Source organism: Ovis canadensis, chromosome 1, assembly GCF_042477335.2.
Source record: "Ovis canadensis isolate MfBH-ARS-UI-01 breed Bighorn chromosome 1, ARS-UI_OviCan_v2, whole genome shotgun sequence".
Classification (NCBI taxonomy): Eukaryota; Metazoa; Chordata; class Mammalia; order Artiodactyla; family Bovidae; genus Ovis; species Ovis canadensis.
In genome coordinates, this window is record NC_091245.1 from 15,255,581 (window position 1) to 15,273,203 (window position 17,623).

Sequence of the window (17,623 nt, forward strand, 5' to 3'; positions counted from 1 at the left end):
TGATCTTCATTTTTTTAATGTTGAGTTTTAAGCCAGCTTTTTCACTCTCCTCTTTCACTTTCATCAAGAGGCTCTTTAGTTCCTCTTCGCTTTCTGCCATAAGCACCAACCAAGGTATAAACTTACCAGTGGCTCTTGAGATAAGTATGCGCTTCCCTAGTGGCTCAGACATTAAAGAATCTGCCTGCAATGCAGAAGACCCGAGTTCAATGCCTGGGTTAGGAAGATCCCCTGGAGGAAGGAATGGCTACCCATTCCAATATTCTTGCCTGGAGATCCCATAAACAGAAGAGCCTGGTCAGCTACAGTTCATGGGGTTGCAAGAGTAGGACATGCATGACTGAGTGACTAAACAGGAACTCATAAGTTGAGATAAGTATGTTTTAAAGCATGGGCTGGGCTCCTTTTTTCCAGAAGTCAGGGTGGTAGATCTGCCATTTAAGGACTAAAGAGATCTTACCACAGGATAACAGATTGTTGTTCTACTTGACAACCCTGGCACCTGACAACACCTTCACTTAGCAACAATCTTTTAGCCTGTCCTGGCAGCACCCCACTGGGTTAGAAAAACCATCTTGAACCACCAGATATAAATCTAGCCCCTAGCCATTTAAATCAAATTTTCTCCCCTCTGACTTAAATGATGTTATTTGGTGTGGTTTCACCACTCTAATCAATACTACTGATGATAGTGACTGTGGTGATGCTAATAATGATAACAAATATTTTTTAAAGGCAACCCACACTCTTTGTTTTTATTTATTTATTTTTTTGAACGGAGTTAATAAGCCCTCTGGGGCACTTACATTTTTTTAAAATTTTATTTATGTATTTTTTGGCCACGCTGGGCCTTTGTTGCTGCACACGGGCTTTCTCTAGTTGTAGGGAGAGGGCTTCTCATTGCAGTGGCTTCTCTTGCTGTGGAGCATGCACTTGAGGGCATGTCGACTTCAGTAGTTGCAGCGTGTGGCTCAGTAGTTGCGGCACACGGGTTCAGTTGCTCCACAGCAAGTGGAATCTTCCCGGATCAGGGATTGAACCCATGTCCCCTACTTTAGCAGGTGGATTCTTAACCGCTGAACCACCAGGGATTTCTGTTTAAGTTCTTACTAAAGGCCAAACGCTGTTCTACGGACCCTACTTAATCCTCATGACTACACTGTGAGATATACAGAATTATTATCCTCATTTGACAGGTGAGAAAAGTGAGGCTCAAAGAGATTTTGTAATTTGCCCAGGAGTAAACTGTATGGTCAGAAAGATCCCCTGGAGAAGGAAACGGCAACCCACTGCAGTATATTTGCCTGGAAAATCTCACAGAGACGCCCAGTGGGTTAGTCTATGGGGGTGCAAGAGTCCAGGACAACTGAACGACTGAGCTCATACACACGCACAAACTGTATGGTAGAGATAGTCTATGAAGCCAGTGACCTGTCCTTCGAATCTTTGCATTTAACTCGGCTCCTCTGTCTCCAGAGAAGCTCAGGGGACCCAGCAGCGCTCCCCAAAGGCCCTCAGGGGAGTACAGTAGGGTGTGAAGAAGCCCTTCAGGCTGGGCATGGTGCACTGTGAGGGCACAGACAAGTGGAAAGCAACAAGGGGAGCTCCGAAATGTATTTGCCCTTGGCTGTGAGACTAGGCTACATCTAGAAAAGGTCAAGGATGGCCACAAGGGTAGTTTCATCACTGAGTGGGCAGCTGCCTTTCTGCTCTTCAGGGAGAAGCCCTTGTTCTCACTACTATCCTAGATGAAAAGAATGTTGCTGTGAAGAAAGGGTCCAGGTCTCTGCTCCAGGTTCCTGAGGCTAATGGAGCTGATAAAGTTGCCTTTTGCCCATCTTGGACTGGAGCCTCAGCAAAGCCCCTTGGGCTCCAGGCCTGGTGGTGAGGGGGAAAGAGGGGAGGAATGAAGCAGCCAAGACGGCCATGCAGGCACGTGGTCAGGACTGTGTGTAGCTGGAGGACAACATTTCTAAGCGACAAATTTACAGCCAAGCACGTGGTCAGAAAAAGGGGCTTGACTCTGGGCGTGTAAAACCGGTCCCTGCTTTCCCTCTCTTAGCCTCAGATTCATCAACTACTCACTGATGTTGTGCGGAAATGAGATGGTATATACATAAAGCACTTAGCACCATGCTTGCCCAGCAATAATTGGGAGCTGTTGTAATTAGCTGGGCCCTAATTCAGTCAGTGGTGAAGAGTGTCTCTAGTGGAGCGTTGTGGGACTCTGTCCTGATCAACAGACCAGATGGTATAGTTGATGTGGAGAGGAGCAGCCTGTATCTAAAATTAGTGAGGGAGTAGGACTTCCTCCATTGGTCCAGTAGCTGGGATTCTACCTTCCAATGTAGGGGGCGCAGGCTCGATTCCTGACAGGGGAACTAGGGTCCCGCATGCCACATGCTGCAGCGAAAATTTAAAAAACAAAACAAAAACAGAAAAATAAACCGAAAGGGGGAGGAAACAGGAGGCAGTAGAACCAGCACTGAAAACAATTTCAACAAGCGGAAATAAGCAAGAAGACACTGTTGTCCTGTGAGCTTCATGAAGGGGGAGACACTACACAAAGCAGAGGGTCGGGGAGAGACCTGACTTGACCCCAGTTCCAGTGAAAAGGATCTGAATAATTTAATTGACCACAACCTGATGGGAAATAGTCATGGGAGAGAAAGACTCCGAAGCCCAGCAGTCTTAGGCTGCATTAACAATGTGTCGTGTCCAGACTGCGGGAAATAATAGGCCTATTGTTCTCACTTGGTCAGGCCATATCTGGAATCTTACACTGCTACACTTTCAGACTGGAATCGGGCCAAGAGAGGGGAGGGGACCAGCCCAGCCTCGGCTCCCAGGCATTTGTGCTAAGCACTTCCCCTTCATTTTCTGGTTTCATACTCAAAACAGGTAGTCATTTAATATCTCTACCTTATAAATGTAGGACAGTTAACTGGGTTGCCCAGGATCAATCACACAGCTGGTAAATGAAGGAGCCTGGGGCTTTTCTGAATGGGCTCCCCTTGTGCTGTCCCTCAGGGAGACTGAGCAGGCATCATTGAATACATATTTAAGTTCCTACTATGAATCAGGCCCCCAGCTAGTCAGTGGGGATACAGGAGTGAAAAAGATGTGATTTTCACCTTCTGAGAGCTCACGGTTTGACTGGGGTCTAATCACGTCTGATGCAGTGTAATCCCCTAGCGCTGAGGATGTTAGGGCTGTGGACTCAAGCCCAGAGAGGGGCAGAGATACAAGAGCGTCACACAGCTCACGGCAGAGCCATGGGGGCCAGTCCAGGCCCTTTGCACCAATTCAGCTGCCTCACCTTGGCTCTCAGCAGTGGCCAAGAGGGGGATTTTCTAGGGCAGGTGTGGCCATCACAGGGCCGCGAGACCTTATCTCTCCTGCTGGCAATAAGATTTTATGAAAGAAAAAAGAAGCCTGACACAGCAACCACAGGCACAGGACTGAGCGGCCTTTGAGTAATCACTTCACTGGTCAGTGCCAACTGGCACCCTCCTGGCCTCTTGAGTGTCTGGGAAGCCAGGAGTGATGGTGACACAAGGGACACACTGGTGGTAAAAGACTGTTTTCTGACATCTGTCTGGCCTCCCATCTTCTTTCTTTCTTTTTCTTTTGGCCAGACCCCGAGGCTTTGCAGGATCTTAATTCTCCACCAGTGATGGAGCGCCCTCAGAGTCCTAACCTCTGAACCGCCAGGGAATTCCCCTCCCACCTTCTTTCAAGGAGCAGATTATTCAGCACTCTTTCAAATCTTTCCTTGACTGTTTCAACTCAGGGCTTTCTATATCCCAGGGCTTCTTGTTGGGGAGACAGGTTCAGCCTTCTCATTTTTGCTGAGAGGGATAGCGCGGTGCTATGAGGAGGGAAGGCTTTGAAATGGGGCAAAACCTAGCCCTGGCTCTGCCACATCACAGCTATTTCACTTCTCTGAGTTTTCCTCCCCGTAGTTGCAAAACGGAGATAATAATAGTACCACCCTCACAGGGTGGTTAAAGGGCTGAAGGAGGTCATGTCAAGCCTGGAGGAAGTTCTCCATAAAACGCTGCTGTTACTATCATTGTGTGCTAATGGCTGTGGTCTCCATTCCTTTCCATAAAGTGGGGGTTTCTGCCAGAGGCGACGCGTTGCCTCTGTTGCCTGGTTACCTCAGCTTGTCTTTCTCCCCTCTCAAGAGGACCCCAAAGATGCCACTGTCCGTAAGAAGAAATAGTCCATCTTGGGGAAAGAGAGGGGCGTCGGTTAGGAAAGTGCCAGCGCTACATACTCCAGGTTTAGAGCAGAAGGAGACTCGACTTGACTCCAGACGTTAAAGGGGGGCAGTGGGCTTTGGAGCCCCTACTTTTCCTGGACCTGCGGGTCCGAAGTCATGAGATGTAGATCTCGCTCTGGGAGAACTCACTCTGGGCGTCCGTGGGCAGGTCACTTTTAGCCTTGGGCTTCAGTTTCCTCGTGCGTGTCAGGTGGGTCTCCAGGCCTTCCCCCGAGGTTCCGCGGAGCAAGCGCAGCCGGATACGGGTTCCGGACTAGAGAACGTGGCTGGATGGCACCAGCTAGCTGGCCGGGTGGTTTGGGCAGGCGGGAGGACCGGCGGGCTCCAGGATTGGCTGGAGGCGGGGTAGCAAAGCTCCGGGATTGGCCAGATCAGAGAGGGCTGGACGAAGCTTTAAGAGGCGCGGGGGGCGTGCAGGGGAGTGAGTGCTTCGCCCAGCCGCCTGCCGGCTTAACTTCTGTACGGCGACCGAAGTGGCGGCGGCGGCTACAACTACAACGCGAGCCCGGGCGGAGCGGAGGCCCGCGGAGCAGAGGAGCATCCCGGCCTCCCGGTCCCCGGGCGGCGTGGCCCGCGGGTCATGGCCAAAGGAGAGGGCGCCGAGAGCGGCTCCGCCGCGGGACTTCTGCCCACCGGCATCCTCCAAGCCGGTGAACGCCCGGTCCAGGTGAAGGTGAGGTCCCCGCAACCCTAGGTGGAGGGTCTGGGATGGGGGGCCAGGATGAGATGGGGGCGTCGCGGGATAAGCCTGGTTCTGGGACACACTGGCCTAAGCCGGGGACAGAGGAACTCAGAGGTAGGAGAGAGCTCTGGGGGTGTCCTGGAGGCGGGGAGTGATGGAAAAGGTTTGTAGGCGATAGGCCCCCCTTTTGCCCACCCCAGCTCTGGGCATTTCTGGAGAGCAGCCTTACAGGCAGCTCCACGTGGTACCCGGCTCTGACTAGCAAGTTTCCGTTCCTGTGTGATCAGCCGCTAAAGTTTGCTGCCCCAAACGGCAGAGAGACCCCAGAAATCTGGGAAACCCACCTTGGTCCCCCGACTCTCATCTGCCTACGCCCCACCCCCACATCCTACGCTAGCTTCTCAACTCTTCGGCGAGGGCGGATCAAGTTCATTCATAAAACAAGAGCTCTGCTCTTAAAGGAGCCGCGTCCGGTAGGCTCTGTGTGAGTGTAGGTATCGGCCCGCGCGTACACTTTGCGCTTTGCCTGTCTTGACTTTCGGCCCCATTCCCAGCTCTCTGGACGAAATGAAGGACCCAGTGACATCAGGCGGCCCCAGAGAGGGATCCCAGGCAATATATCTGCCTGGGAGGAAACTGCCTTTTCATTTTAATTTTATTAACCGATCTTTGGAAGGAGCCTGGGTAAGCAATTAATGCTGCTGCAATGTATGAGTAATCTACTTTCCCTGGGCAACCTTAACCTCCCTAGTGCCCCACCCAGAGAGGGCCCAACCCAGCACCTAGAGGCCTTCCTACCCTACTATTCCCCAGTCCTCACAACAAGATCCCCTGGGCACTGGGGGAGGGGGACAGGGAGAGGGAGGGTAGGACATCTCCTGGGTTTGCCTGAAGTTCTGGCTGCCTCCAGGGGCCAGGGAGGCTCTGGGACAGATGGAAGGAACAGCTGTGCCTACAGCCAACTGGGCTGGGTCCTTAAAGATCTCTAGAGCTCTCACCCAGTAGGCAGGTGGGTTCTACCCTCTGAACCATGGCGGGAGCCGGGCCTGGGCTTATGCAGCTTTTGGCAGCAAGAGGATTTTCAGGTTGTGGCAGTTGGTGCCAGGTGGGGACAGGTTCACTGCTGGAGCATACTCCCCCTTCAACTTGGAAAGAAACATGACTGAGGCCTTGGGGGGAGTCATTAAGGGATGGTGCACTGATTAAGGCTCTGGCGTTGGGGTGAGGTGGCTTAGGGGCTACTTCTTCAATATGAATTCACCTTTTCCAGATTTTTAAAAACAGAAGACCTCTCTTTTCTTGTGAGAAGTGAGCTCTCCCTGGGTGGTAACAGGGCAAGGCAAACTTATCCTTCCTGGCAGAGTTGGTTAGAGGGATGGTCCTGGCTCTGGAAAGTTCTAGAATGTGGGCCAGTCTCGTGGGTCTCTTCATTCTTTCCTCTTATTCCCAGAAGGAACCAAAGAAGAAAAAACAGTTGTCCATTTGCAACAAACTTTGCTATGCAGTTGGGGGAGCCCCATACCAGGTGACGGGATGTGCCCTGGGGTTCTTCCTGCAGATCTACCTGTTGGATGTAGCTCAGGTGAGTGAGCTGAACTCCCTAGGGTTCCTCCATCATCCCAAGGTGGGAGAGACAATGGACTCTAGGCTAGGGTTTTTTTCCTCGACTGGGAAATGGGACTAGGCACCCCTACACTTCTGCCTCTCAGGGTCACAGTGGATTAGAAATAAGGCTTTGGAGAGTATCCAGAAGGGGAGTCTCTCAGCCCCAGGAGTCTTACTTAGCTGGCAAGGTCAGGCAACTCCTCCTTGCCTGGCAAGAGCAACAGAGCCTGGAGGGGTAGGCAATGGTGTGAGAGAATAAAGCCCGCTGTGACGTTCTTAGAAGAGACTGGCACACCATGTCCCCAGCTGGACGGCAGTCAGCTGGCTTTGCTCAGGGGTTGGTGGATGTTGTCAGGCCTGTGGACGAGGTGCATCCCACCTTCACCTAAGGAGCAGAGGCATGCCAAGTGGACAGAGGGGGCCTCACAGGGTACTTAGGGTGTCACAGGGCTCCTCGGCCAGCAGCCTGGCATCCTGAGAATTCACCTTGTCTGGTGCGAGAGTAGGAGGCCAGACTGCCAAGGCTTTCAGGGTGCACACACTGGCTGCCTTTTGCATGTTAACTTATGACTTTGCAAACAAGGCATCTTAGTGGTGTTTACTTACAGATGGCGAACCCTGAGCCCCAGAAAGGACAAATTACTCCCTTTAAGTGGCTAGTTTTCAAGCAACTCCCATGCTCTGGGTCCTAAGTTGGGTGCAAATATGACTAACCCCCTGTCAAAACGTAAAAAGTTAGAAAAGTCAGATGAGGAAAGTCCTCTCCATCTTCTTGGAGTGATAGTAATAGTGATAGTTATAGCAGAGCCTTGATGAATGAAGAAGAGTCCAGAAAAATTGTAAGCCGAGAAGTTCTGGAGGCAGAGGTATAACTTTACTGGGTAGTGATAGTGACAGCCTACTTTCTTGACATTTTTTCTATTTAATCCTTTTTCCACATCCAAAATAGAGCTCGACCCTGTAAGACAGGGATCATAACACCATTATACAGATGGGAAAACTGAGGGCCACTGTGGTGACCCAGCAAGTGCTATCTCTGCACTGGGTCTTCGTTACACTTAGCTGCAGCATGTGGGATCTTATTCTCCCTCCAGGAATCAAACCTGGGCCCCCTGCATTGTGAGCATGGAGTGTTAGCCACTAGACCACTAGGGAAGTCCCTCAGATGCTTGTTCTGGCATCAGGTGGTTAGGGGCTTGTGAGAGGGAGACAAAGAAATGCAATCTGGATTCATTCTAATTGATGAGTTTTCAAGGGCAGTGGAGGGGAGGACAGAAGGGGGCGGATCTGGCAAAGTTTCTCAGGAGACACACAGTACCACTGCTAATGGGGAACTGTTGTTGTCATTATTAATAAGGCAAGTGATGATGCTTGAGGCCTGGGTGGGAGCAGTACAGGGTCCTAATGGCCTGGCTGAAGTGAGGAGGGAGCCCTGCTTTTGCCTATCAGTGAGGGTTGAGGTTGCCTGTCAGATGAAGGAAGAGGGAGTCATCTTTTTCCTGTTACTCATCCCAGGTGGATCCTTTCTCTGCTTCCATCATCCTGTTCGTGGGCCGAGCTTGGGATGCCATCACAGACCCCCTGGTGGGCTTCTGCATTAGCAAATCTCCCTGGACCCCTCTGGGCCGCCTCATGCCCTGGTGAGTAGAAGATGCTCCTTCAGGGTGGTAGAAGGTGGGGCCTCTGGTTTGTCATAGACTGGGAGGTGAGAAGAAGGGATGATGGCAAAAGCCTCAGCAGGGCTTTAGCTGGCCCAGTCATGGGCATTGGAACTCTTGCCAGTTCAGGCTGGTCTAGCTGTTAGACTGAGCAGATTCCCCTGTCTCAGGCCCCATTCCTCCCCAAGGTCCTTTCCCTTCCATGAAACTGGAATTCTAACCTCTTCCACTCCATCACTTCCTATAGTGGTTGAAAGGTTACACTCTGGAGCCAGCCTGCCTCAGTTTTAATACCAACTTGACCACTTATAGCTGTACCACCTTGGCCAAGACATTTAACACCTCAGCCTCAAGTTCCTTCATCTGCACAGTGGAGATAATAATTATGTCTTCCTCACTGGGTTGTGGTGAAAATTAAATTTTATAATATATAATGTACTTGGCTTCCCTGGTGGCTCAGACAGTAAAGAATCTGCCTGCAGTGCAGGAGATATGGGTTCGATCCCTGGGTTGGAAAGAGCCTCTGGAGAAGGGAATGGCAACCCACTCCAGTATTCTTGCCTCGGGAATTCCATGGACAGAGGAACCTGGTGAGCTACTGTCCATATGCAAAGAGTCGGACATGGCTGAGTGACTAATACACCCGCAGAGCATATAATGTACTTAGAACAGTGCCTGACACATATTAAGTAATATATAACTGGGCACTCCTGCAGAGTGGCTCCTGGAGGTGGGGTACGGGTGGATGATAAAACCGAGATTGGGAGTGCATAACCTCTGGCTTCTTGGACCCTGAGAACAACCTTTTCCTTTGATACAAAGCCTATACTCCTCAGCTTCAGACTGTGAGGCAGGGTTGGGGGAGGTGGTGCCACAGATCAGACGGCAAAGGCAGGCACAAGGGACAGGCGAACAGGCCGGAGCTCTGGTTCCCTCCAGGACATCCTGCTTGGTGGTTGGGGGGGAGGAGGACATACCCCTTTCATCTCTGGCCCATCCAGGCTCAAGTGGGCGCCTTCCTGCCCCAGGGGCGCGCATACCTGGTCTCCGGCCTTCAAGGCCTTCAAAGCTCTTCCCACAGTCCCTGCTCCCCCACCACAGCTTCCTTTCCCACGAGGCCCCCCTCCCTCCGAAATCCCGCCAGCCCCTGGCGAAGGCCCAGGTTGAGGCCTTTGATCCAGGCTTCGGGGCCAGGGGACAGGAGAGCCTGCCTTACCTGCGCAGGATGCTGGGGCTCCCAGGGAGCCGGCCCCAGGGGCCCTGTACCCGCAGCCCCTTGTGCCCGCCTCCCTGGCAGCCGGTGGGGGCGGGGCCCTGCTGCCACATCTCCTCATGAGGCACAGCCAATGGCAGGCAGCCACTCGGCCAGCCCGAGGCAGCAGTAACCCGGGTTACTTTCAGTCACATTTGGTTCCTCAGCTTCCTCAGCGGCCGATGGGAGTATTTTGGCGAGGGCTGCCAGAGGAGCCCTTGTTCTGGGAGGATTGGGGAGGGGAGGGGAGGGGTGGGGTGGGGCGAGGCAGGGGGGGAGGGGAGGAAGCCCTCCCTGTGGGAGGTAGGATCTGAGGCCACCTTGCCTGCCTGGGCAGGCAGCCGGCTTGGTGAAGTAGCTGAGGGCCCTTCGGGCTGGTTTCTGATTTGATGCATGTCTCTGGACGTGTCCTCAGCTGTCTGGGTGGGACCTCCTGGCAGTATCTCTCCGAGTGGTCCCCCACCCCCGTCTGAGTGCGTCCCGAAGGCTGCCATGAATACACGTGACCCAACTCTCCATCCATACCTGTTAGGACCTGGGAGCCCTTCTCCTTCCAGGGGTTCCTGAGCCCTGGGACGCCCCTCTCCTCCTAGGCCTCAGATCAGCCCCTGCCCTCAGTCATTTACGTCTTCCTTTTCATACCAGGAAGACTTTGGCAAACACTTTCCTGGAGTTCCCAAGGCCGTCCAGTGAGGGGCAGGGTGTCGGCAGGGCCACGTGGGAAATGCGGCAGGGCTGGACCTGAGGTCGGAGTCCCAGCCCAGGGCTTTGCAGCTCCTGAAGTCTCCTGCTGGGCTTTCCTGGCGTCATAATCACAGCATGCACTGTGTCCCAAGCTCTGTTCTACATTTTAATATTAACTACTTCAACCCAGTGACGCAGAGCCCAAGTCCTTACCATGGCCTGTTGAGCCCTGGTATCCCATTTCCTCTCCAAGCTCATCTCCTAATTCCATTTTCCATACTCCGGCCCCCTGACCTCCTTGCTACTCCCCAGACCTGCTGGGGCACATTTCCGGCCTGAGCACCCTTGCCTCGCAAGCTCTGCAAGGCCAACTCCCTCTCATCTTGGCACAGAGGTCACCTTCTCTATGAGGGCAACTTTGGCCACTTGGCTATGGATTGTATCCCTATACTCTTAATCCCCTTCAGCCTGTTTTCTATTTTCTACAGCACTTAATTACTATCTAATACGTTATGTAGCTTTTGTGTATGTGTGGATAAAATACACTATTTAAAAATTTGCAAATTGACCATTTTAGCCATTTTTGAGTGTACAATCCAGTGGCATTAAGTATGGTCACACTGTTGCACGACCATCTCCAGAACTTTTTCCAAACTGAAACTCTGTACCCATTAAACGTTAGCTCTTCATTCCTTCTTCCCCTCTAGCCCCTGGCAACCAACTGTCTTCTGTCTGGGAATCTGACTCATACCAGATTTGTCTTTCTGTGTTACTTCTGGGTTTATATTGTAGCATGTCTCAGAATTTCATCCCTTTTTAAGGCTGGATAGTACCTATCTTATGTTTATTTTTTTGTTTGCCAACGAGCGTGGAATGTCATGAGGGCAGTGACTTGTCTGTTTTGTTTCCTGATACATTAGAATAGCGCTCAGCTCAGTGTTAGCACTTGAATATTTCTTGAGTAAATGTTGAAGGTGAGGTAGGTGTTCTTACTACTCTCATTTTACAGATGAGAAAATGAGTCTCAGAGAAGTTAAATAACTTGCCCAAGACCAAGGTATTAATCGTTCGTAGTAGAGCCAGAACTGGATCCCTGAATTGCGGTCCCTTCTTCTAACCACGGGTCTTGGTTCTCAGCTGCCTTTCTTTTTTTTTTTTTAAGATTTTATTTATTTTATGTTTGGCAGCACTGGGTCTTGGGTGCTGCACACAGGCGTTCTCCAGCTGCAGTGAACAGGGACCTCTGTCTAGCTGCAGTTCCTGGGCTTCTCACGGTGGTGGGCTTGCTTCTCTTGTTGCGGAGCACAGGCTCAGTAGTGGGCCATGGGTTCTGTTGCTGTGCGGCATGTGGGATCTTTCTGGACCATGGGATTCACATGTGGGGAGGCGGACCTTTGCCACCCCCAACCCCGCTTATGGTTATTTCACGGGGCCCAGTCCTCCCTTGTGGCCGCCCCAGAAGGAAATCTTCCCCTGGGGTTGGCCTCCCTTCACCCTGTGTGTACACACAATGGTGAGAACCCCAGCATTGGGGCTGCTCCTTCTCCCCAAAGTCTCAGCCTCCATTCTCATCCCCCAGCCCATAGAAAACCCCTGTCTCTAGAGCCTTAACCCCTGGGGAGAGGCAGTCAAGACTCAGGAGGGTCTGACCTGCTGCTCCATGCTCGGGACTGTAGGCCAGAGCCTTGTCTCAGTCTGCCCTTCCAGGGTTGGCCATCAGTACCTTCCAGAGACCCTGGGGTGGGTGGATCCAGAGGGAGGAATTTCCTTCCCACCGGACACCTTGTGGGGCTGCTGAAGAGTCCAGGCCAGGCCCGAATCCTGGGGTTTTGGCATCCAGCCCCCACTCAGACTCTCCCCTTCCTCAGGATCACCTTCTCCACACCCCTGGCCATCATCGCCTACTTCCTCATCTGGTTCGTGCCCGACTTCCACCAGGGCCAGACCCTGTGGTACTTGCTTTTCTACTGCCTCTTTGAAACGCTGGTCACGGTGAGTGTGGGCAGCGGGAAGGAAGTCCCTGGGGCCTCCGGGGTTGGTGCCCAAAGCCACATCTGTCTGTCCATCGTCTGACTGGCCGAGGGCCTCTCTTCCATGCCAGTGTTTCCACGTTCCCTACTCAGCTCTCACCATGTTCATCAGCACGGAGCAGAGTGAGCGCGATTCTGCCACTGCCTATCGTAAGTTTCCCCAGCCCACTGATCCCACCCACCAGGGACCCAGGGTCCGCCACTCCTTGACTCTCCTCCCATGTTTCTTCCCTTATGGGCTCAGCTCTCTGCTCTTGGGAGAAGGTGTGAAACCATACTAAAAAATAACTGATTGTTCTCTTGAGACCAGAGAGGTACAAGGACCAGGCAGAGGTCACACAGCAAGGCCACAAGTTTAAGCCAAGATGCCATCTATCCTACCACCCTATAACCATTCCATCTGGAGCTGTTTCCATCTCTTGGGGCTAGAGCTTCTGGGTCTTCTATCCATCTGACCTTCCTCCATGGGGGCCCACAAGCCTTGCGGCCCTTCCAAAGGACTTCTTTTTTTCTGCTCAGGGATGACCGTGGAGGTATTAGGTACAGTGCTGGGCACAGCAATCCAGGGACAGATCGTGGGCCAAGCAGATTCGCCTTGTATCCCAGATGGCAATGCTTCTACAGTCAATCGCACGCAGAGCTCCACTTCAATCAAAGAAACAGTGAGTCCTTGGCAGGGCAAGGATGGGGGAAGATGAGGATTGATGGGGTGGTTTGCAGTTATCCTCAGAATAGTAATAATGGCTAGTGTTGGTAATTTGTTGGGCATTTGTTACATACAGTTTTAATATGCCCACTTTGCAAATAAGGCAACTGATGCACTGAGAGGCTAAATAATTTGTCCAATGTAATATAGCTAGTGAGTTGCAGAAACTAGCTTTTGGAAGATTTGAACTGTGGGCTTTCAGACTCCACATCCTGGCCTCCTTAGAGTTTTGTTCATCTGGGCTTGTTCCAGCCTTGGGAAGCAGCAGTAGGCCCAGGATAACTTTCCCATTTCACAGGTGGAGACAGAGAGGCCCCCAGAGAAGGGACTGATCCAAGGTCATTGAGTAGAGCTGCTGGGCACTGGGATGAAATGAGACTGACTGTGTCCCTATGTGATCTTTACCTGCTTTGACAGCAAAATGCATACCTGCTGGCGGCAGGAGTCATCGCCTCCATCTATGTCATCTGTGCGGTCATCCTGACCCTGGGTGTGCGGGAACAGAGAGGTGAGGGGTCCCAGGGAGGGGTGCAGGCCCCACTGTGGGGCAGTTTTTGTCCCTCTGCCTGGGCTTCAGACTCTGGGAGGGGCCTCTGCTCCTGCTCACTGTCCCCTCTGGCCCCCAGAATCCTACGAGACTCAGCAGACCAAGCAGATGCCCTTCTTTCGGGGCCTCCGGCTGGTCATGAGCCATGGGCCGTACATCAAGCTCATCGCCGGCTTCCTCTTCACCTCCTTGGCTTTCATGGTGAGTGGGGCTCTGATACGCTTAGCCTAATGGGGGAGTGCAATAGGGGATGGGATAGGCCTTAGAATGGGACAGGGCCTGAGGGACAGGTGGAATGGGGGTGGGGTGAGCAGAGGTCCCCTGAGCACGCAGAGTCTTCGAGGCTCAGCTCCATCATCACCTGTTTCTTCGTCTTTTTTCCTGCTACGCCGTTCTGGACCCCAGCTGGTAGAAGGGAACTTTGCCTTGTTTTGTACCTATACCTTGGGCTTTCGGAACGAATTCCAGAATCTGCTCCTGGCAATCATGGTGCGTGTGGGGCCCCGAGGGTGGCTGAAGGTGCTTAGGCTGTGAGATGGTTCTTTGAATAGCCAGAGGATGTTTCCCAGACTGGCCCAAGATCATGAGCGATGAGGGAGGCTTCTCAGAACGTTTGGATCTGACCTACAATGGCTTAGGTAGGACTATGAAAGAAAGAGTTTGGGTACATATATCAAATCTTTATTGGGATTTCCCTGGTGGTCCAGTGGCTAAAACTCCACATTCCCAATGCAGGGGGCCTGGGTTCAATCCCTGGCCAGGGAACTAGCTCCCACATCCTGCCACTGAAGATCCTGTAACTAAGAGTTTGCATGCTGCAACTGTGGGGGGGGGGAAAAAAGATCCCACATGCTGCAACTAAGACCTGGTACAGCCAAATAAATATTTTAAAAATATCTTTATGTTGTACACCTTGAACTAGTAACTAGTACAATGTTCTTGTCAATTATCTCAGTAACACTGGGGAAAAAAGAAAGGATTGAGGTTAGATGTTCAAGTAGAAAGCATAGTGAAAGCAAAGATGAGGAGGCCAGAACTCAGAGTTCTGCGCTCAGAGGGCAGCAGATAAGATCAGGACTTTGTCCCAGCTCCTTGAAGAGCCATCAGCTGCCGTGGAGCAATCCAGGTGATGGCATCTGGCTGCTCCTGGTCAGGGCTAGCAGCACCTTTGGAGTCCTAGGAAGGGCAAGAGGGATTCCAGGGCTCTAACCCACTTCCTTCACCCCTTTGCCCCTCCATAGTTCTCAGCCACAGTCACCATCCCCATCTGGCAGTGGTTCCTAACCCGGTTTGGCAAAAAGACAGCTGTATACATTGGAATCTCGGTGAGTGGAACTGAAGGGGTAGGGCCTGGGCTGGCCTGGGAATTACTGCTGGGAGCCTCCCAGCTGACTCATCTTCCTACACCCACTCTCCTAGTCAGCAGTGCCATTTCTCATCTTGGTGGCCCTCATGGAGAGTAACCTGATTGTCACATACGTGGTGGCTGTGGCAGCTGGCATCAGTGTTGCCGCTGCCTTCTTACTACCGTGGTAAGTGTGTATATATATATATGCCCACCTTGGTATGTTCCCCAGCCTCCCAGCTCCCCAGTTCAGAAACTCCTGAGGGAGAATCTGCGGGGACTTGTCTTTCTGCAGGTCCAGGTTGGGAGTGGGGCAGGTCCTCCCAGTACAGCTGTACAGATTGTGAACTGCTTGAGCACACCTAGTCAGGATGGGAAATGGGGGTTCAAACCCTGTACTTGACTTGCCCAGCTGAGCAGCTACATGTGTGGCTACTTCATCTCAGAGGAAGAGGCCTTCTCTTTTGATTCACATGAAGTTGCCATGTCGTCACTGAACTGTGTGTGTGTACTATAGAACCGCCAGCTCCCAGAGGAGCACTCTTATTGACCTGGACCACATGGGCTAGTGGAGGCCTGGGCTTGCTAGGTGGGAGGGTGCTCACGGCTGCCCCCACTGTGTGCAGGTCCATGCTGCCCGACGTCATTGATGACTTCCACTTGAAGCAGCCCCACATCCATGGGACCGAGCCCATCTTCTTCTCCTTCTACGTCTTCTTCACCAAGTTTGCCTCTGGAGTCTCTCTGGGCATCTCTACCCTCAGTCTGGAGTGAGTGGGGTGGGGGTCTGGGTAATGCTGGGCAGGGGTCGGCTGCAGGTGCCCCCTCCTCACCACTCCCCTAACCACTGGGCCTCACAGCTTCACTGGGTACCAGACCCGTGGCTGCTCCCAGCCGGCACGTGTCAAGTTCACGCTGAAGATGCTGGTGACCGTGGCTCCCATAGTCCTCATCCTTATGGGCCTGCTGCTCTTCAAGCTGTACCCCATTGACGAGGAGAGGCGGCGGCAGAACAAGAAGGCCCTGCAGGCTCTGAGGTGAGTGGGCAAGGGATGGTTGGCGGACAGAAGGGCAGCCTGCAGTCTAAGCCCTTGAAAAGCGCCTCCTGGAGAAGCCAAGCTCGGGTCTGCCTCCCACACATCTTCCCCTCCACCGCTTCTCCTCTACCCTTCCCTTCTGCCAATGCATCACAATGGCAGTTGATATATCTTTTTTTTTTTTTTACTATTTTATTTTATTTTTAATATTTGTTTATTTGGCTGCATTGAGTCTCTGTTGCAGCACCCAGAATCTTGGCTGCAGCATGTAGGCTGCTCTAGTCATGGCATGCGGCCTTTGTAGCTGCAGTGTGCGGGCTTAGTTGCCCCTCAGTATGTGGGATCTTAGCTCCTCAACTAGGGATCGAACTGATGAGTCTCCAGATGCCGGGAAGGGAGCTAAAGACCACATTCCCTTCCATTGGAGGGTGGATTCTTAACCACTGGACCACTGGGGAAGTCTCCTAGTTAATGTTTCTTGAGCCCTTTGCTGTCTGCTTATGCTGAGTGGTTTTACGTTCATTCATTCAACAAGTACGTATATGGGAAGCCTGTGTGTCAGGCCTTGGTCTAGTGAATGATACAAACAAAAGTCCCTGTCACCTAAGGGGGTTTACATTTTAAAGAGTGTACCCATGATCTCCTGTAGTCATCTTAATAGCCTTGGGCTTCGGAGATTCCTGTGATTCTCACTCAGCAGATGAAGAAACTGAGGGTGATAAGGGGCAGACCTGGGGTTTGAGCCCCTGTATTCTAACTCCAGAGCCCACACTCTTCACAGCTCTCCTGGCATGCAGGACCTCGGTGTGAAGACCAGAGAGCTGGGTGGAGTGAGTTATGCCAGCTCATCAACCTGCCCAGGCCAGGATGTAGTACCAGAGTTTGGGGTGCCTTGAGGGCAGCAGGAACAGTGAACAAACCTAGCAGTAGTTTCTGGGCTGAGAGTGGGAGTGAACACTGTCCTGTGATTTAGACTAACCTGGCAGTCAGCTAAGCCTGCAGAGCCAAGATCCCTCAGGGAACAAGCAGGTGAGTAAGGATGCTTCCTCCAACCAGTCTCCTCTGGTTCTTGCAGGGAAGAGGCCAGCAGCTCAGGCTGCTCTGACACAGACTCTACAGAACTGGCCAGCATCCTCTAGTGCCTACTGGATGGCCCGATGCCGCTATATACAGGGCCTGGGTCACCAGGCCACACGAGGAATCGAGGCCTGCTTGCCTGCTCCCTGAATAGCTGGTCTCCAGATGCCAGGAAGGGAGCTAAAGACTTCATAGTAAGCGACCCAGGACACCTCCTGTGCCTATCATGGGGCAGGCATCATCTGCTGGCCTCCCTGTGACCACCCTGGGGGCCAAAACCAGGGACTGCTACTGTGAATATGCCAAGGACTGATTGGGCCTAGCCTGGAACACTAATGTAGAAACGTTGTATACAGAGACTAATTAATAACTTAATGACCATGTAAATAGCAGTGTGTATGTATGTATATGTCTGAGCTATTAATGTTATTAATTTTCATAAAAGCTGGAAAACTGAGCTGCCTGTTTCTGCCTTTGTTCTCAGCAACTCACTGAGCCTTTCTGTTCCGGGATGCAGAGAGTGAGAGGGAGCCAGAATGTTGTGGAGGCGTAACAACAGCATTGGCTAACATTTACTAAATACCTGTCTGTACCAGGCCCAGGTGTGGAAGTGTTCCTCTCACCTTGATGGTGTTCTCAGTTAATCCTGGAAATCATTGTGCTGGGTCAGGACTGTCCTCATTTTATTTTATTAGTATTTTTAAATGTTTTG

General features: G+C 52.1%; 1 protein-coding gene across 1 annotated transcript; it reads left to right on the forward strand.

The window, feature by feature from the left end:
• The first annotated feature begins 4,656 nt into the window (after positions 1-4,656).
• Positions 4,657-17,368, forward strand: MFSD2A (MFSD2 lysolipid transporter A, lysophospholipid). The gene is made up of 14 exons (XM_069569834.1): positions 4,657-4,961; positions 6,421-6,552; positions 8,091-8,215; positions 12,038-12,161; positions 12,271-12,349; positions 12,719-12,861; positions 13,323-13,413; positions 13,532-13,653; positions 13,858-13,941; positions 14,694-14,777; positions 14,872-14,984; positions 15,424-15,567; positions 15,658-15,834; positions 16,910-17,368. The coding sequence occupies exons 1-14, from the start codon at positions 4,869-4,871 to the stop codon at positions 16,971-16,973; spliced, it is 1,575 nt and encodes a 524-aa protein (XP_069425935.1). The 5' UTR covers positions 4,657-4,868; the 3' UTR covers positions 16,974-17,368.
• Positions 17,369-17,623: the final 255 nt, after the last annotated feature.